Below are 21329 nucleotides of genomic sequence, written 5' to 3' on the forward strand. Positions count from 1 at the left end.
GAGGCTAATGTGGTGACGTAACAGGTAAAGAGACCACCTGTGATACCAGCATCCCAAATGGGCATCAGTTTGTGTCCCTGCTGCTCCGCATCTGAACAAGCTCCCTGATAATGTCCCGGAAAACAGAAAATCACTGCATAGTGTGTAGTATCTGTTACTCATATGAGAGACCCAGATAAAACCACTGGCTCTTTGCTTCAGCCTAGCCCAACCCTGGCTGTAATAGGCATCTGGAAAGTGAACCAGCAGAAGTTTCAATCATTCATTCTCCCTCTCTGTGTCTTTTTCCTTCTCTGTGTAACTCTTACAAATAAATAAATAAATAAATCCTTTAAAATATGTGTTTCTTGAATACAATAACTGGACCAAACTCATAGTTTGACTCCTGACCCCAGTATATGTTCCACTGCTTCATTTAATCTGCTTTTCATAAAAACACTCATGCCTTTGAACTGCAGTAGAATTGACATTAAGGATAATGACATTAAGATGTGCTGAATAATTCTCTATTATCAAAGAAAGATTTCATTCATTATAGTGCACTAATTAAAGCAAAGATGTCATGGCATATTATCATATTGCATTAATACATTTAGAAAGATCTCCAACTAAAAAGACTTTTTACTTTCTCTTAGCTATCAGAAAATTAAATTAACCCAGGGCTCTTAATTCCCCCAAAGTCCTGGTTAATTAGGATTGTTCCATAAATCTCTATTATTAGCAGAGTTTGTCATCTGTTTCATTATCCTGTTTATTAGGGCAGTCTGAGCAGGTGTCTTTGCTTATATCCTGGTATAGTGTCCTTGTAAAGTAAAAAAGCATTTCCTGGATTCTTTTTTCTTTCCTCTTCTTTGGTATAGGCATATTGTGTTGTTCAGGAGGCTGGGTGTGGCTTCTCTGCTTTTCTCCCCCCTTTCTGCAGGTACAAGAAGGAAAAAAAGAGAATGTGGAAATGGTGATCTCATCCACCTTCCTTGACCCTTATCACCTTAATCAACTCTCATCAAAAATAAAAATAATTAATAAAAAATTACCATCTTGGGAAAAAATGTATTTGTGGGTTGATTTATAAGACAAAAAGAAACAAACAAACAAGAAAAAGGTTAGGGGTGGAGGCAGCACAGTGGTTCAGTGGCCAGTTCTCTCTTTACGGTGCCAGTTCATGTCCCAGTTGCTCCGCTTCTCATTCACCTCACCGCTTGTGGCCTGAAAGGCATTAAAGGATGGCCCAAAGCTTGGGACCCTGTGTCTATGTGGTAGACCCAGAAGACACTCCCGGCTCCTGACTGCAGTCGACTTAGCTCTGGCTATTATTGTGGCCACTTGGGGAGTATACCAACAGATAGAAGATCTTTCTCTTTGTCTTTCATTCTCTCTGTAAACCTGCCTTTCCAATAAGAATAAATAAATCTTTTTAAAAATTTAATGATATATATTTCACAATTTATATATATATATATAGGATACAATTTACTCAAAATATACAATCTAGTGATTTTTACCATGTTTATAGAGTTCTGTGACCATCACCTTAAGCAATTTTAGAGCATGCTTATCACCGAAGAAACGTCATAACCCTTAGCATTCCCACCAGGTTTCTTCCCTCCTTCTGGCCTCCCCCTCCTCTTCCCCTTCCTCCCTCCTTCTCTCTTTCCTCCCTCCCTGCATCCCCACATCTCCCCCCCAGGATACACATATCCTCTCCAGCCATTCCCTTGGTCCCAGCAATCTACTTTTTATCCAGATACGGAAAGAGATATACAGACACAGATGTGCCTACTCCAGACTTTTTTATTCCGCCTGCTTAACTGTAATTATTCTTCATCAGCACATCTCTATCCCTCTCACCACCTAACCTTCCAAGCCTTTGGAAGCTGCCACTTTATGAAATTAGCTTTTAACATCCTGCGTGAATGAAATTATTATGGTTTATGTCTTTCTAATGTCCATGTTGTCAAAAATGACAGGGTTGCATTTCTTCTTGTGGATAAATATTATTCTATTGTGCATATATACCCCATCTTATTTATATCCATTCACCTGTTGGTGGACACCAACACTGAGTCCATATCTTAATTGTAAATAGTGCGAAAGTTTACCAGCAAGTTTAAATATCTTTTTGAAGGATGGATTTCAGGGGTCGGTGTTTCTGACATACTGTGAAAAGTCACAGCCTACCTCACAGGCATCTTATATAGGTGCAAGTGCGTGTGCTGGGTGCTTCCAATCTAGCTCCCTGCTGATAACCTGGGCAAAGCAACAAAAGATGGCCGAAGAACTTGGGTGCTGCCACCGATGTGAAGGCCTTGATGAAGCTCTTGCTTCAGCCCGGCTAAGCCCTAGCTATGTGGCCACTTGGGGAACAAACCAGCAGATGGAAAAGCGTTCTCTTGTCTCTCCGCTCCCCCAACTCTGATTTCAGATAAATAAATAAATCTTTTTTTTTAAAGACTTATTCATTTTATTACAGTCAGATATACAGAGAGGAGGGGAGACAGAGAGGAAGATCTTCCGTCCAATGATTCACTCCCCAAGTGAGCCGCAACGGGCCGGTGCTGCCGATCCGATGCCGGGAACCTGGAACCTCCTCCGGGTCTCCCACGTGGGTGCAAGGTCCCAATGCATTGGGCCGTCCTCGACTGCTTTCCCAGGCCACAAGCAGGGAGGTGGATGGGAAGTGGAGCTGCCGGGATTAGAACCGGCGCCCATATGGGATCCCGGGGCATTCAAGGCGAGGACCTTAGCCACTAGACCACGCTGCCGGGCCCAATAAATAAATCTTTTAAATAAAATACTAATTCCAGTTGTTTAACACATACCTAGTAGTAGAATTGTTGGATCATATAGTAGTTCTACTTTTAAGATTTTAAAGAGTCTCCATACTATTGTTTTCCATCTGTTTTTACTAATTTACATTCTCACCAAAAAGCTTTAAGGAACCCCTTATCCACACATCCTTACCAACATGTGTTATCTTCTGTCTTTTTGATACTAGCCTTTCTAACAGGTGTGAGGTGATATCTCATGATTTTGAATTTCGTTGAGAAATATCTATTCAGGTCTTCTGCGCATTTTCTTTGTTTTTTTTTTTTTTAAGATTTATTTATTGTTATTGCAAAGTCAGATATACAGAGAGGAAGATCTTCCATCCAATGGTTCACTCCCCAAGTGGCCACAACGGCCGCAGCTGAGCTGATCTGAAACCAGCAGCCAGGAGCTCTTCTGGGTCTCCCACGTGGGTGCAGAGTCCCAAGGCTTTGGGCCGTCCTCAACTGCTTTCCCAGGCCACAAGCAGGAAGCTGGATGGGAAGTGGAGCTGCTGGGACTAGAACCTACGCCCATATGGGATCCTGGCACATTCAAGGCGAGGACTTTAGCTGCTAGGCCACCACACCAGGCCCCTGCGGATTTTCTTAAAACAGTTATTTTTCCTTGCTATTGAATTGTTTGTTTCTTAATTATTTTGGTTATTAAAGATATTTGGCTGTTCTTACCAGATGTGCAGATTTTTACATATTTTCTCCAATTCTGTAAGTTATTTCTTCACTCTGTTTATTGCTCATTTTGCTATGCCAAGGCTTTTTAGTTTAATGTAATCCCATTCATCTGTTTTTGCTTTTTCTGGGTTTGCTTTGAGGTCAGTCATATCCAAAAATCATTGCCCAGACAATGGAATACAGTCTTTCCCTAGTTGTTTTGAGTGATACTTTTTTTTTGGGGGGGGTGGTCTTTGTTTAAAAGAAAAAGACATGACAGCTGGCATTTGGCTCAGAAGTTAAGACGCCCTGTATCGGAGTACTTGGGTTCGAGTCCTGCCTACGCTTCCCATGCAACTTCCACTAATGCACGTCTTGGGAGGCAGCAGGTTAGGATTCATGTACCTGGGCCCCCTCATCCACGTGGAGACCTTAATGGAATCTGTGCCTTGATTCTCTCTGGGCCAGGCCTGTCTCTCATGGACATTTCGGCAGTAAGCTGGCAGGTAGAAAGTGTCTGTTGTGCTCTCCTCTCTGTGGGTCACTCATTCAGCCTGTTTTCTCCTTCACTTTCCTGCCTCTCTATGTTCTTTACTCTGAATTTCAAATAAATAAACTTTTTTTAAAAGAAAGAAATCAACTAAATAGGGGAAAGGGGTAAAGAAATTTTGTTAATGAGATGCCTTTTCATGTATTTGATTTTTCTTCTATTTTGAAGCTGAACAATATAGCTTTCATTCGAAAAGTTAAAAAGTTAAATTAAAAGCAAACAAAAATAACTAAAAGCAACATGTGATACTAGAGTGAATCCTGAAATAAGTGAAAGAATAAAACTACAATCTTAGAACTGTTAACAATATTAAAATATGAAGTTATAGATCCATTTAATTATTTTTTTCTAAATTTATCAGTTGTACCCTGATACCAGAATATCCCTGTTTTTAGGAAATGCACATCTGACAGAAAAAAATGATGTGTATATATGTGTGCATATATGTAAGGAATACAAAAGCAAATGTAGCAAAATGTTTTTTAAGAAATTAAAAATATGGACCCAGTAGCATAGCCTAGTGACTGAAGTGCTTGCCTTGAATGTGCCAGGATTCCATATGGGTGCCTGTTCGCATCTTGACAGCTCCACTTCCCATCCACCTCCCTGCTTGTGGCCTGGGAAAGCAGTGGAGGATGACCCAAAGCCTTGGGACCCTGCACCCACGTGGGAGACTGGAAACAATCTCCTGGCTCCCGGCTTTGGATCAGCTCAGCTGCAACCATTGTGGTTACTTGGGGAGTGAATCATCGGACGGGAGATCCTTCTCTCTGTAAATCTGACTTTCCAACTAAATAAATAATTAAATCTTTTTTAAAAATGATAGAAATGAGCAACATTATATGGAAGTTCTCTCTATTTTCCCTGAGAGTCTTATATTAGTTTAAATTCATATCTAAATAAACAGTTAAGGAAATAACCAGATAAAACCCGCTGAAAATTACCTCATCATAAGAATGTCTACGAGGAAGGAACATCCCTTAAGAATCTAAAGTGTCTTATATTTTATCTTCTCATCATTTTCTCCTTCGGATGAAGTTTTCACCTTCACTTTTGTCTCCCAAGCCTATTGGTGCTTGGTCAGAGCAGGTGGCAGAGGTAGTGAGTGAAGTTCATCTTTAAGTTGAAGAACAAATGCCCACCCGCCTTTCAGCCTTTTGTAACTTTTCTTCAATCATATTTTCTATAATTTGGAAGACACAGTAAACAGTGATGAAGTATAACATTGAAAATGATCTAAAGAAAATTTGAGGGGATATTGTCATGAGGCTGTGTATAAAGTGCTAAAATATATCTATACGTTAGTGAAAGTTAGGCTGCTGAAACAATTCATCCAATTGTTTGACACTCATTGGCTAAATTTTTTTAGTACTGTGGCATTCGTACAAACTTAACTATCTAATGTGATTGACTCAATATGGATGCATGAAGATATTTTCATTCTATTAGACTAGCCTCTTCAGGAATTAGATAGTGAAGTTAGTGTCGCTGTAAAGTGACAAGTAAATTATTTGTTTATATAAACTATATAAAGAATGCCTAAATCTGGTTATTTTGTATTTTAAGTAAGTTTAATTTCATTGTTTGGGAAGAAGATACCCACAGGGTCTTTTCTAGTAAAAAAAACTTGATATGATGCTAAAAGCAACTGAATTGTCTACTTAGAGAGTTTATGATCTAATGATTTAATAGAAGTCTAGAAAATAGGAATAATGATTATTCTCAATCATTTTTCCTATTACTACAAGAAGTTTTGGAGAAATTGAGCAATAGTTGCAATGCCTTATATTAAACTCCTAAGTAAAAGTACTTAATCAGAATGAACAATGTCATTTTTCTATACTTAGGCAGAAAGCTGCTTTTTGCTATGATACAAACCTGTAGCTACTCCATGACCATCTCATTCCTAAAACTAGGCCTAGTGTGACTTATATGAATCTTTTCAGCATCATAGGTCGGATCATGTATCCATGTCTGTAAGAAAGTCTTCTATTTGGTAAACATACTTTCTGTGATCATACAGGAAATCACTTTGGATTTGCTAGGAAACAAAACATACTGATAAATACTGTCTAGTTAGTTGTGTGAAATTTTTTTTTTAAAGATTTTATTATTATTGGAAAGCCGGATATACAGAGAGGAGGAGAGACAGAGAGGAAGATCTTCCATCTGATGTTTCACTCCCCAAGTGAGCCGCAACGGGCCGATGTGCGCCGATCCAGTGCCGGGAACCAGGAACCTCTTCTGGGTCTCCCACGAGGGTGCAGTGTCCCAATGCATTGGGCCGTCCTCGACTGCTTTCCCAGGCCACAAGCAGGGAGCTGGATGGGAAGTGGAGCTGCCGGGATGAGAACCGGCGCCCATATGGGATCCTGGTGCGTTCAAGGCGAGGACTTTAGCCACTAGGCCACGCCGCCGGGCCCTGTGTGAAATTTTCTAAGTAAACATTTATTTATTTGCTTAGAATGAGGGAGAAAGAAGTATCTCCCATCTAACAGCTCGCCCCCAGATATTCGCACAGTTATGACTGAGCAAAGTCAAAGTGAGAAGGCAGAAACTCAACCCAGATCCAACAGGGAGAGGAGGGACCCATAGGCGTCAGCCAGCAGCACTGCCTCCCAGGGAAGGCGTTCGCATCAAGGTGGAATGAATGGAGCAGTGTGGAATGCAGACCCAGGCACTCTGATACCAGGCAAAGCATCCCAAGCAGTGAATCAAACACTACATCAAACACTTGTCCCCTGATGTTTTACATCTGAACAACTGCATAAACCAAATTAGATCTTCACATTCTAAAAAATATTTAAATGTACCAAAGTTTAAGTTGCATTTAAATATTATTACACATTTTAAAGCCTTCTGTGACTCAGAACACGTTTCAGGATCTTGCAGATATTTAAGGTCATCCTTTTTACAGACGTGCTCTTAATGTAATGGAAAAACAGCTATGTTGAATTCATAGCACACTTTTGCATCTGTGATGTTCTTACATACTTATTTGAACTATTATGTATTGAAGGGGAAAATAATCTGTATCTCAAGAGATTAATTTTCATATATGTCAGCTAAAGGTAAATTTTCTTAATCATCCACATGTATATACAGAAACAAAAGTACAGTGCTTAGTCCAAGTGTCTTAGTTCTTAAGAACAAAGTGAAAAATAATCTCTTCCAATGTACGATAGGTTTTATTCATAAATAAAGATTCTGCCAAATAGATGGGCAACCTGGACAAGCAGTTGGCACAGAAGTTGATATTCTGCTTGCGACTCCCACATGCAGTATTGGAATGTCTGCCTCACAGGAAGCCTCCACTTGAGATTTCTGTTTCCTGCGGATACACTGGAGGCAGTAGTGATGGCTCAGGTAGTGGGGTCCATGCCACCCACTTGTGGGACCTGGACTGAGTCCCAAGCTTCTGCCTTTGGCCTGGCCCGACCTGTTTATTGTGGGCTCTGGAGAATGAGCCGTCAGGTAGAAGGAAGGTCTCTCTAGCCAGCTCACTCCCTCACTCTGTCTCTCCTCCTCTTTCTAATAAAGAAGAAGTAAGTAGATTTTTAAATTAACTTTCTCAGACAAGGAACTTAAAGAATTATATCTAATTACCGTTTGCTTACCATTTATATATAATTATTTTTAATTCTGTAAATCCAGTAATGGTGGTATTGCCTAAGATGGTTTACAGACATGTTATATTTTTAAATAATGTAACCCTATCATAAATTGTAATGGTGTCGTTAATTTAGCTCATTTTACTTATTTAGTGCCTGTTTGTTCTTAGTTTATAGTTGTTAGTTCTGTTTATAGGATGACTTGTACTTGGAAGTAATAAAACAAGGTTTCTTTGTAAATATTTATGGTACAGACCTTTTCCTAAGTCAGACTGCAACTCTTTTCCAATTAATTCAAATAAAATCCACTTCATCTTTCTTTTTCTCCCTTTTCAGAGTATGTAGCACTGTGCTCAAGAAAATTTAATCTTGGATATTTATCCTATAATTTGTAATTCATCAAAATTTTGTTAATTTCCATGTGATGAAGTGTGGAAAGTTTAGTTACCTAAAGACTTCAAATAGATGCATCTGGTATGGGGTTTCCTCACCATCTATAGTCTCAGGATCAAAAGGGATCATTAAGTAAATGAGCACTCCTTTTGAATGTTAATCTTTACAGGAAAGTCTGTTTTTATTAACATATCTGAGTTTGTCTCTTGATAGTATCCATTAGTAACAAGTAGCAAAAGATAGAATATGTTTGTTAATATTCTTAATGTTCACTCTTAAGATATTTGTTATGATTTCCAAGACATCATTCTTGATCTTTGATGAGAGTGAAGTTTACATGTCTTTAACTCATCTGTCCCCATAAGAGATGCAAATTTGGTACTTTATTTTCAGCCCCCATAAGAAACACAATCCAGTCAATTGTAGTTTTCTTCTAAGCCAGATTGCCTCACAAATATTCATTACACTGTCATATTCCAAGTTTAAAGTATTATATTTGGTTACTCTGTAGTCAAAACAACCAAGCCATGTTCCAGACTGCACTAGGACAAGAGCCCATTGCACTGTCTTTTTTTGTTCAGTGATGGCTTTCCTTTTTGCTGGTTGGCAGATAACAATCCTTTTGCACACAAAGTAACAAGATTAGATTATTTGTAATAAGCCAACTAAAATCAATAATCTTTGACATTGACATGGAAATATTGTAACGGAACAGGAGTGATGTTCTAATTGTGCCTTGTGACTTTCTATAAAGAAACACCCAACACTTACTATTTGTATTTTTTCAAATTTATAACTCTTTAACTGTATCCAAGATTTTACTGCCAGGAATGTAGTCAGACTTGAAGCTTTATTAGAGACCATGATTCAATCCATACAAACACATCCTTTAGCTCTTAGTTTCTGTTCAATCTTTTGTACTGTCCAAAAAGTTACTGGTGCCGTTTACAATTATTATCCCAAAATGTGAACTACCTTGATATAGCTATCACAAGATTTATGTTAGCATCTGTATGCCGAATGTGACCAAAAGGGACTGTTCACAGATGACTTTGTACCCTGACTTCCAAGTGTTCATGTACAGTCTATGGAACTGCTGTCCTCTTTCTCTCTGAGTGATGAGTGATGAAGGAGCTGCATACTTGACTGGGGGAGCTTAGACACTGAGTATTACTAAGTCACTCTGCCTTTCTGTGCCTCTCATTGCAGAAGGTGAAGTCACTGCTTTTGCTGTCTTGGATCAAGACCAGAAAGAAATTATTGATACCAACGGAGCTGGAGATGCATTTGTTGGAGGTACACACTCATTTATTTCAGCTTACTTATAAGTTAAACATTTTAACCCTTCTTGGTAGCATATAGCCAAAGTTTATTAATTTAATAGCTTTAGTTTCTCCTTTTAATAATGAACTCCTCATGTTCTTTTCACATACCATCATCACTGTATTGTGAGGGGTTTTTACTATACAAAAACTATGTGTTTGACAAAGATAATTTTCTATTATGTTTTACCCTAGTCATTTTCACAAGATTAATTGTATCTGTCAGAATATTGCATAAACAAGCTGCATCAAGTACAGTAGATAGGATATGCATAGCCCTGCAGGCTTAAATGTTAACACATTGTTGTTCTTTAAAACAGGTTGTGGTGAATATTAAATAGCATGTTAATAACAAAAGATGATGTCTTTAGATTATGTCCTTGCTTTAAACATCTGTTTCTAAAAACAATAATGGATAGTGTTTCTTATACTAAAAATGGTTAAACTTTTGTCAAATTCTGACTCATTAAGAATTGGCAAAATTTTCTAGGAACTGAATCTTTTTGAGAAAGGTTCTTTGATGGGTCTAAATTGCCTCTGGTTGAGTGTGGTTAAGCTAAGTGGAGAGTCTCTAGAAATTTTTAGAGTCCTGAAAGATAACTTATAGGGCATATTCTGATCTGTTTCTTCCTCATTACATCAAGCAAAATAAGGTAAAAATGGTAAATGGAGCTGACCAATCCCCCCTTTCCCTGAAGGATAATTCTGTGAGAAACCCAAACTTATGTGGTGATTTAGCTTAATGCTGTTTTTAATTTTTATTATTCCTAAGGACATATTTATTTGAAAGATCTAGAGACAGAGGAGGAAGGAAAGGAGGGAGGGAAAGAGAGAGAGAGAGAGAGAGAGAGAGAGAGAGAGAGAGAAATAGCGAGGCCTGAGACCTTCCATCTTCTGGTTTACTCTTCCAAATGATCACAATAGCAAGATCTGGGCCAGCCAATTGTCAGGCAGGAAGTACTCTTTTATCCTTGTCTTTTATCCTTGTCTCTCACGTAGATGGTAAAGGTTGCATGGACCATCTTCCACTGCTTTCCCAGGAACATTAACACACTACTATCATGCTTGCATTGTGTCTCTTAGCTTTGAAAGCCTGTATTGTTGCTGATGTTAAGAGGAATTTGTAATTAATTTTCCTATTTGATACTTCTATAGAAAAAAATATTTTATTCAACTTTAGGCCATATTCTGCAATTCCTTAAGGAAATGCTGAGAAGTTCCATGTTGGAAATTATTTAAACCAAGAATCTTAGTCTAGGAGTTTTTAAATAGTGCCCTAAAGTGCATGGTGTGAGTCTTGTGAGTCCCGTAAACTCTATGAGAAAGTCAGTGTTTTGTGTCCTTTGCAACCATCCTAGACAGGATGGTGACCTAATGAGCCACCACCTCTCTCACCTTAGAGTTCCAGGCTTCCTGGCCCTGCAGTAGCAAATCCCCTTACAGATGCCCAGCTACCTGTGTTTCTACCAGTACTTGTTAAGTACAACAATGGAGAACTTAGTATCTAAGGATACTAAATTAGGAATAGGTAGCCACTGTTTAAATAATAGAGAGATAAATGATGCATGTCAAAACAGTTGGAATTTGTATTAGAGGATTTTCAGCCTCTTTCTTTTTTAAGATCTGAACTTTTTTTTTAATATTTATTTTTATTACAAAGTCAGATACAGAGAGAGGAGGAGAGACAGAGAGGAAGAGCTTCTGTCCGATGATTCACTCCCCAAGTGAGCCGCAACGGGCCGGTGCGCGCCGATCCGATGCCGGGAACCAGAAACCTCTTCCAGGTTTCCCACGCGGGTGCAGTGTCCCAAATCTTTGGGCTGTCCTCAACTGCTTTCCCAGGCCACAAGCAGGGAGCTGGATGGGAAGTGGAGCTGCCGGGATCAGAACCGGCGCCCATATGGGATCCTGAGGCTTTCAAGGTGAGGATTTTAGCCTCTAGGCCACGCCACCGGGCCCTCAGCCTCTTTTTAATCCCACTCCTATAATCTAGCTTTATCTATTGTTGTAGTCCATTCACTAGGGAAAAAGAAAAGAGCATGTAGAACATGTGTCCACAGCCTTTTCTTAAATAAAGAGTCAAATAGTGAATAATCAGGCTTTATAAAGCCACAGTTTACATTGCATATTCCTGTTTTGTTTGCTGGCTTTTTATTTTGTTTGTTTTAGGTTTGTTTTGTTTTTAATACAGCAACCTTTCTTGACTCTCTAACTATATAAGAACAGACCATGGACTTAACTTGGCACACAGACAAGCATTTGCTGACCCAACACATCTCCGACATATCCAGGCTCTAAACCCTAGATTTCACTACACACTTAAAATTAAAGTAGAGAAAGTCTGGCTGAAACTAGGCAGAAATTCATTGTGTAAGACCTCAGTTCAATAGCCGTTTTTCATACTGTAGGTCTACCCTGATCTGTTCCCAGGATGGTCACAGCCTGAGACACTGGGTCATGAGATGAACACTCCAAGATCAATATTTGATGCCACGTTGAGCACATTCTGTTTCTGTGAGTCAATGTGAACCATACTAGCAATAACTAACTTTTAAATAGCAGCTACTGCCCATTGGTGCTGTAAGTACTATGTTAATTAATTTGCTATCCACAAAAACTTCTTGGAGTAGATTATTTTGAAGTGCAATTTATTGATGGAAAAACTGCAGTAAAAGATATTGAGTACTATGATTGTAGTCTCCTAGGGAGGGGTAGCAGAGACAGGAAACACATCCAAGCAGTCTGGTTCTTCAGTCAGAGCACTGTACTTCCTTAAACATTAAGGGAAATCTCAGCATTAGAATTGAGACCCTCGAACCAACCTTCCTGAAAAAACAAACAAGCAAACAAACAAACTGGTTTTGCCAAAGAGAAACTTCTTCCTGTTGCCTGAATGACTTTGTGTGTGGAAGATGGGTTTTTGTTTTCTGTTAGGATTCTGGAGACTGTAACCAAAGATTGTTGTATTAATGAGAGACTGGAAGGGAAAAAAAAGTGAAGGACTGTAGTCCCTGGTGAGTTTGAACTGAGAGCCTTTTGTTAGGTGATAGAATTGATTGCTATGGAAAAACAAACAGCCAAATCATAAGGTGACTTGGTTAGCATGAACTCTGAATAAGGGAAATAATATGATTCAAACATTTAATAGCATCAGACTAAAATCCATCCACCTTGGTGGGTTCGTCCTCACTACAGTGAGGAAATTAAAAATATATATATTCAGAATGAAAAACAACTCCATGGGCCAGGATTGTCGCACCGCAAGTTAAACCAGTGATTGAGACATTAGTATCCCATACTGGAGTGCTTGTTCAAGTCCTGGCAGCTCACTTCTGATCCAGCTTTGTGCTAATGTATCCTGGGAGGTGGCGGATGAGGCCGCAAGTGCTTAGGTCCTTGCCAGCCATGTGCAGACCTAGGTAGAGTTCACAGCTCCTGACTTTGGCCTGACTCAGCCCAGGCCTGCCTGTTACAGATACTTATCTACTTTGGGCATGAATAAAGACACAGTGGCAACTTCTATATTTACTGTGTGTTTTCTTTTTTTTTTTTACTTCCCTGCCTTGTTAACATATCTGCTTTCTGATTGACACATTTTATCTTTAGATAGCTAATATATTCATCCTGTTACTTTCAAGTTTCGCTAGACTGAGTATTTTTGTCTTTTGTGACTTTGCATGTCTGTATTCCAGTTCCCTTTGTGATTCAACTTTCTGAAGGACAGTAACTGACAGTTTTGGGATAAAGCGCTGTTCCAGTTTCCATGTGCTAGTTAGTTACATATCCCAGTACTGATGTCATGTATGCCTTTTAGCCAATCGGGGCACATTTGAGGAGAGGAAAAACTGAATATACGTTTAGCTTGTTGTTAAGATGATCACATATCCAAGTACCTGGGATCAGTACTTGTCTCAGGCATCCTGCTAATGCAGACCTTGGGGGACAGCAGTGACGGCTTGAGTAATTGGGATCCTGACACCCACATGCAAGGTCTGTGGTGAAATTCCAGCTGCAGATTTTGGCCCCAAACTGGGTTTTGCAGTTGTAGGCAGAAATGAACCAGGAGCTCTACTGGACTTCTATTTATGTATTTATCTATCTCCTTTGCTTATCAGATTTTTAAAGACATTGTTTAATGTGAATGCATCATGGATTTCCATATAAAATATTAAAATGAGTATCCCAAAGATAAATAAATTAAATTTATAGTTTACGCTCAAGGCTTTAGTAAGTGACAGATTCTTCTTAGCCTCCTTGTTCTCTTAGAAATACTTTTTTCTCTTAAGTACTTTGTAACATTTGTCTGCTGACCAGCACTGATAGAACTATTCTTTGCACATCCTTCCTCAAAAACCCAAGTACTAGGATTGTACCTTTGGAAATGGAGACAATTCTGTAATTTCTAAGTATGATTTCCTCATTTCCCAGGTCAGGAGAAAATGTCTTCCTGTTGTCCTGCTGTGCTTTGCCACAGCAGGTCTGCCTTTTCATTTGGAACCTCTTTGTCACTGTCATAGTAACAAATGGAAACATTGAGAACATTTTGTGACAGGCACTGTCATTGTTCCCAGTGAAATCTCTTCCCTAGTGTCTTCTCAGTAAGTGAAACTGAGAAGAAAAATCATAACAAATAACATGAAAAGGAACCTAATCAATATGTTCCCACTGGGCTGTCAATACCAGCCTCTGTTAATCTAATATGATTTAGTCGTATGTTTTATGGCAGCTGAAGAAATAGGGTCTAGACCTACAAATCATTTTTAGACTGAAAGTGAATATCCCTTTGACAGATAATGTCCAGGATCATATATATAACCTAGATAAAAGATGAGACCTCACCCAAGGACGAGCATTTCTGGGTTGAAAAGCCTCATTAAGTACTGTTAAGCACCGGCTCTAGCTTAGGACATTTTATTTTGGATGACAGTGAAGCAACTGTGCTACCTGCTCTAGCAGGGAAAATGTATTCCCTAAAAGAAACTTACCTGGGATGTGCAAATAACTCTTAAAGCCACGTAGTAATCATAATGTAAATAATTATCCTATTTCTCACCTAATATGAATGGGCATTAGTATTACTTTCTAATTCATGTTGTGTAAAGAATTCTATTTTTTAAAAAATGTTTCCAAACTAAGGATGCTACTTCCCCATCATATAGCAGCTGTATGTACTTCTAAGCACCATAATCTTTAATTGTCTTTGTATTTTTCTATATTCACCTACTTTGTTCCCAAACCTTTATTCTTCCATTATTCCTGTTTGCTGCTTCTTCGTACTGTGCAACGAAACAGTATGGAGTTCTTGTGACTATTTTCTGTTTTCTTCATCAACCCTTTCCTTGGGTCTCCAGTGTAGAAGACTAGAAAAATCATCTGGTGAGTGTTAACTGTCCTGTATGTCATACTTGCTTACTGAAAGTCAAAAACTTTCATGTGATCCACCATCTTCTGGAGATTTACTTGGCAGTGACTAAGGTGACAGCTGCCCACTGCTGGACCATTGTGTATCAAGAATATCATCTTTCCCTTCTTTCTACTTCTAGTAGGCACCTCTTGTGTTTTATTTCTAAGGTAGAAACTGTTCTTAATACTATGAAAGCAAAGATGGATTGACTAGGTCATTAGGAATGTTGAGAATCCCGAAGTTTAGAGAAGGGAAAACATATTCTTCTTTGCATAGGCATAACATGCTGCATTTCATGCACTGTTGGGATTACACATCCAGAAACACAGATAAGCCAAAGCTGGACCAGATTTTAGGAAATCTGCCTATAATTATTTTAGGCTCCATTAGTTAAAACAAGTAAAGATTATCCTTCTCCAGCCATAACCAAACAAACAAAAGCCTTCACCTTGTTTCATGTGAACTACAGGGTAGTTTTAAAGTCAAGTCTGTAATTTCTCATAAACATGGATGTTCTCTCAAAGATCTAATACACCTAGGTGAATAGGGGAATTTAAAATACTTTATCTGCTAGGGAGTTGAATAACACAGCAAGGATCTCAGCCACAAGGACTGTCAGACCTCAAAGTTCAAATGTGAGCTTTGGATTTTGTGTATTTGAAGGTTATTAAGACATGTTATGATAAGAAAATTATGCTGATATGAAAATATTTTATTCTATCATGGAGTTCCAGGAGAAATGTCATAAGTAAAATTTCTGAAATTCATTTTCTTATCATTGTGAGGTAACAAAACAAATGTGCCCGTTTCCTGATACAATGTATTAGTCAGTCAACTAGGACAAACCTGAATCTTGTAAGGATCTTAGCTCCTATTCCATGGCTCCGGTCAGCTTATCTGTCAGTTAACCTCTGATGCTCCACTAATCACCTCCAAAATATAACGACCTGAACCCACAGTACATTTGTTTGGCCTCTGTGGATTGGCAGCTGGACCTAGGCTATACTAGACAGTGACAGTCCTTGTAGTACTGCAGTTTTGAGAAATTCAGTAATCTGCCCCAAGAGCACATTGAAAGCCAGGATTCAAACTCAAAGTTTAGCCCAAAAATTCTTACCCCTAACCATTCTACTCCTAATTCCCGTGCATTTCTGTATCCCTTTTATCTTCCTTTCCATGTGTGGAGATATATCCAGGAAGATTTTCTAAAAATTGATCTAGAAACAGGTGCCAGTTGATGGCCTTACAGTTTTCATCAGTTAATATCAAAATTAAGGAGAAAGGGATGTAAACTAAGTTTTTGTAAAGCCAAATAGAGCAAATCTATTTATTCTAAAGTTGGTTATAATGGATTTTTTTAATGTTCTTATATAAATTAAAGTTTTGTGACCCTATGTTCATCCCTAAAATCTCTTGGGTTAAGTTTCAGCTTTCTCTGACATCCAAAACTCTGGAAACCACTGATAAGCCATATTCTTACAATCCTATGAAATTATGTAGCAATTTTTAATGGCATTAATATGAAGATAGTGGAGGCAGGTTGTGGGGTATAAGGGCTTCACTGGTTCACTTGGGACACATGTATTTCGTATCAGAGTGCTTGGGACAGAGGCCACCCCCGCTTCCCATCCATCTTTCCTATATTATACAGCCTGGGAGACAGCAGTTGATGGCTCAAGTATTTGGGTCTCTGACAACCGTGTGGGAGAACGACTAGAATTGCTGGCTCCTGGCTTCAGCCAGGCCCAGCCCCATCTATTATGGTATTTGAGGATGGAAAATGCTTCTCTATCTATCTAGTGCTCTTTCTATATATGTGTGTGAGTGTGTGTGTGTATATCTCTCTGTATATGTATGTGTGTGTATATATATATATATATATATCACTCTGTTGCTCTTTCAAACGAATAAGAATAAATAAGTAAAACATCTAAAAGAAATAAGAATCAATGTTTACTTGTATATTGATTAATTTGGAATTATTTATTATCTACTTTATTCACTATAAAATCTTCTGAGTGACGTCTTGGTAAATAAGAATAGAAAAATTCACAGAACAGTAAGTATGACATGCTATCTATATTTTCTTAAAATGACCATATGTGAGTATGTTGTGTTTTTACCTACAAATGTGTATAAAAGTCCCAGGAAAAAACACACCAGTTAACAAGCAGATATGCTGGGAGATAAGTGGTTGACATAATCGCTTTTTACTCTGTAAGTCTTGCTGAGGTTTGAATCTTCTCATAGTGTGTCTTTAGTGGTATTGTCATTCTTACAGTGTCTAAATAAATAGAAATTGCATGTCACTACTGCTAATGGCCAGCCTTGAAACTAGTGGAAGTCTTGCCCATGGCAAGTAAGTCATTAATCATTCCAAAGTATGTGATAATTTCTATGAAATGTAACCTGTAATATTGTAGGGTTATTTAATAATAGCTGAGGTCTGAATAAAGCAAAAAAAAATTAGCAGTATGATTATCAAATTAAAAGCTGCTCAGGCCAGATGTGAATGGCACGGGAAATTATACTGCCACTTGGGACACCCACGCCCAACGCAGGAGTGCTTGTTTGTGTCCTGCACTTCTGCTGCTGAACTACCTCTCTGCTGATGCTTCTGGGAGGCAGCGGGTGATGGCTCAGTAGTTGGGGCCTTGAGATCCAGATGGGAGACTCAGATTGAGTTCTGGGCTCCTGGCTTCAGCCTAGCCCAGTTTGCCACAAACGTTTCTCTTCTCTTCCCTTTCCTTTTCTTCCCTTCCCTCTCTTTTTCCCTCTCGTGGCTTCCTACTCAAGGCCTGGGAAGAAGCAACCAAAGATGGATCAAGTGTTTGATCAAATGCAATTGATAACAAAATTAGTTATGCTGCTTATGAATTGGGACATGAGCACAGGCTCACATAAATAATAAGCTCTCTGTCATCTTAGTCTCATGGCCATGACTGTTCCATTGAACATTTTGTCTTTCACTGCATTAGAATATTAGTACTACAGGAGTGTTTTTGAATAATATTTTGTGGGTTTTATTCTATTTTCAGTAGTAAAACTCTGTACAAATTAGGTCTTTTTAAAGACAGAATGAAATAAGAGGAAACAAAATCCCACTCAGTTCTGTCCATATATTTAGTATCCTTACCATCAAGTATGAAAACTATGGTCCATTCAGAAGGCCCTTGTGCTAAATAAAGGAAGTAAGATCCATAGAAACGTAAAATGACTCTTGCAAGGGAATTAATTGGAAATTTTGGAGCTAAAAACCAGATAAGGTATTTCATGATGTGATAATTACATATGTCCATAGTTAAAATAAAGATTGCCAGTTAAGCCTTGTGTTACATAGGTCTCTTGGAAGCATATAGAGTAAGAGGCAATATCCTCTCCCCTGCCAAAAAAAAAAAAAAAAAGAAGTCAATATCCTAAGTAGATAGAAGTAGGTTTCGGTTTTGTTTAGATGGATTTCTGGTTGTTAGGGGTTTTTTGTTGTTATTGTTGTTTGTTTTTCTTGACCAATAAGGAGGAGAACGTGCTAAGCATTTATTTGGGGAGCCACATCAAAAGGTAACATATTAGCATCTAACTTGAAATTTTGATGCAATCTTGTACAGTGTTACTCCATGAAGACTGATTTTTTGCAAAGCAATATTTTGTGAAGGATAGGATAAAAGGACATCTTTTCTGTGTGAGAAAGTTGCTGTTTGGTGATACTTTTTTTTAAGATTTTTTTTTTTTTTTTGGAAAGTCAGATATACAGAGAGGAGCAGAGACAGAGAAGAACCTCTTCTATCTGTTGATTCACTCCCCAAGTGGCTGCAACAGCCAGAGCTAAACCAATCCAAAACCAGGAGCCTGAAGCTTCATCCGGTCTCCCATGTAGGTGAAGGAATCCGAGGCTTTGGGCCATCCTCGACTGCCCTCCCAGGCCACAAGCAGGGAGCTGGATGGGAACTGGCGCCCATATAGGATCCGGCATGTTCAATGTGAGGAATTTAGCCTCTAGGCCACCACACCATGCCGTGTTTAGTGATACTCTTAAGGAACTTCTGCCATTAGTTACAGGCATTTTTAAGTTTGAGAGGGGGTTGGTTTTAGTTCAAGTGCCGTATCCCAGGCTATGTTACTGGAACATTACAAAATGCCACTTTTCAGCTATCACAAGGAGGGATTAATAAGCTTTGGGATGATGCTGTCATAGCTTTGGCACTGGCCATTTACCTACTTCACAGGACTCCTCAACTGCTCACTTTGTGTTGAGAGTGTTGTCATAGCTGTCAAAAGAACCTCTACTCCAAGCTGACTTCCTGCACAGGGCTGGCATGGTACCATCTGACACCACTTAAGCTATGGTTTGTCATTATGCAGACACATTCTAGCTTAGATCTTACGCTGCTAGGCACAGCAGCTTTTAAAGTTATCTCAAACTGTAATGTTTCATTTTATTTTATTTTGTTGTCCTCTTCCCAGAAAAAAATCTGTTTTCCAACATAAGGGTCACAAATTGTTGAGTTGGTAGTCAATATGAAGTCAAAACAAAATGGAATTTTAGTCACTAGACTCCATAGGAAGTGAAGGAAAAAAGTTCACATCTGAGTACTTTTCAGCAAGGGGAAACCATTACTTTGTCACATCTGGATAGGCTAAGCTAGCCAAGCTGAAGTGGGAATTTCCTGCCAGATGTTGGTTCTTTGAGCAACCTGTGAACATCTAAATGGGGCTGTGTGAGACCTTGTTCAGAAGAGCTAAACCCACTGTGTCTGCTCCCTATTAGGAACAGACTTTATATGCCCCCACACCCCAAGACAGGAGATTGTGCAACCCGTGTAACAATATGTGCTCTTGTTAAATGGGAGAACATGAAAGGCCTAATTATGAAGGTACATCAGCCTCACAGATATTATAGCAAGAATGTACATTCCACTGATATGACCTTCCAAATGAAGACTGATGAAAGCTTTGTTTTATTAATGAAAAAAAAGCAAGACTCAGTCCCCCCACAGGTATTCCTTGTCACTTGAATAAGGTTATTTTATGAAGTCAGAGAAGACCAAAATGTGTCTGTAGATATGAAGGAAAATAAAGAATCTGAGATGGCATGAAAATGATTAAATGCTTATATCAACTTCCTGCTCCAGATACATAAGGGAATTAGGAAGTGTAATTTTCATTCCGAGGAATTTTGCACATAAAGTAGAAATGTTTTATCCAATAGAAACACAAAACATTTATAAGAGGGGAAAGAAAGACTTTCCACATGATCTTGCTGTATTTGTCATTCTCTGGAAGGGAAAATATTGACATTTACCAGACTGTTTGCTCCGGCTTTCTGATCTCCTGCAGTTTATTTTTATAACAACCTTATCGATGGGCCTCTTACCCAGCTCTCTAGGTTTAACTGAGTTGAGTCGATTTGTTACCACGGCTTCAAGTAGCTGTTACAGAACAAGCAAGACATCCTAATAAAGCTGTAAACGTGTTTCCTCAAACAGAGCATTGATTTTAGGTGGAGAGGGAGAGGTTGGTGCTTAGCACAGTGTCAGGGCAGATGAATTTCACTGCAGTTTTCATTGTCATCTGTCATGGCTGTGAAACACTAGGTAAAGCCATCAGAGGATAATTAGGAGGACCAGAAACTTAACCCCTAAAATCTGTTAACCACTTGGGTCTTTGATGGCTTAATTAGCTCTTATTAAATTTTCCTTCTAATAATACTAGCCAGACACCTTTAATGGTGCTTTTGGATAAAATAAGATTTCAGCATTGTGATTTCTTAAGTGTTGAATTTAATGGCCACGAGTTTTTCAGATATTTCTCACTGTAACACAATAGAATTAAAACTGGTGTGAAAAGACTGATCCATACACATAGCAGTAAAAGAAATGCATTAGATTTTTTTTTAAGAAATAAACCTTCAAGAAATAGTGACACAATTATAAAAGAATTCAAAACATGTATTTGTAGAAAATGTTATCTAGTTAGCAACTCTATAGCACTTACATTTTTTTTTTTTTGGTGCAACATGTCCTAGACACATAAAACTGTCAGTGTCACCATTTATAAATAATTTCATTAAAGAAAGACTTTTAAGATATTTTACCTCAGTTTTCACTCTAAGTTAGTTTTTTTGTTGTTGTTTTTTTTTTTTTTTTTTTTTGAAAGGCGGACAGGAGAGGCAGAAATTTTTCTTTCTGAGTTTACTCCTTACCTGCCCTCAATAGCCAGGATTGGGCCAGGTTGGATCCAGGAGCCTAAAACTCCATCTAGATCTCTCATGTGGATCACAGGAACTCATACTGCGCTCATTATCTGTTTTCTCCCAGGTTGCACATTAGCAGGAAGATTAGTACAAAACTGGGCGGGACCCAGCACAGTGGATGGCCTAGTGGATGAATGCTTGCCTTGAATTTGCCAGGAACCCATATTGGCACAGGGTCGTGTCCCAGTTGTGTCTCAGCTGCTCTACTTCCCATCTGGCTCCCTACTTGTGGCCTGGGAAGGCAGTAGAGGATGGCCCAAAGCCTTGGGACCTTGTACTCATGTGAGAGATCTGGAGGAGGCTCCTGGATCCTGTCCATTATG

General features: G+C 38.8%; 1 protein-coding gene across 2 annotated transcripts in view; it reads left to right on the top strand.

Annotated features, from left to right (window-relative positions):
- The window catches only part of ADK (adenosine kinase), a 467734-nt gene that overhangs the window by 422908 nt on the left and 23497 nt on the right, over positions 1 to 21329 (top strand). For both annotated transcript variants that reach the window (XM_004583503.3, XM_004583504.4), the window contains exon 10: positions 9240 to 9326. In XM_004583503.3, the coding sequence (XP_004583560.1) occupies positions 9240 to 9326 (87 nt within the window). The remainder of the gene's footprint in view (positions 1 to 9239; positions 9327 to 21329) is intronic.

The sequence above is a fragment of the Ochotona princeps genome, chromosome 13 (genome assembly GCF_030435755.1).
Source record: "Ochotona princeps isolate mOchPri1 chromosome 13, mOchPri1.hap1, whole genome shotgun sequence".
NCBI classification, from domain to species: Eukaryota; Metazoa; Chordata; class Mammalia; order Lagomorpha; family Ochotonidae; genus Ochotona; species Ochotona princeps.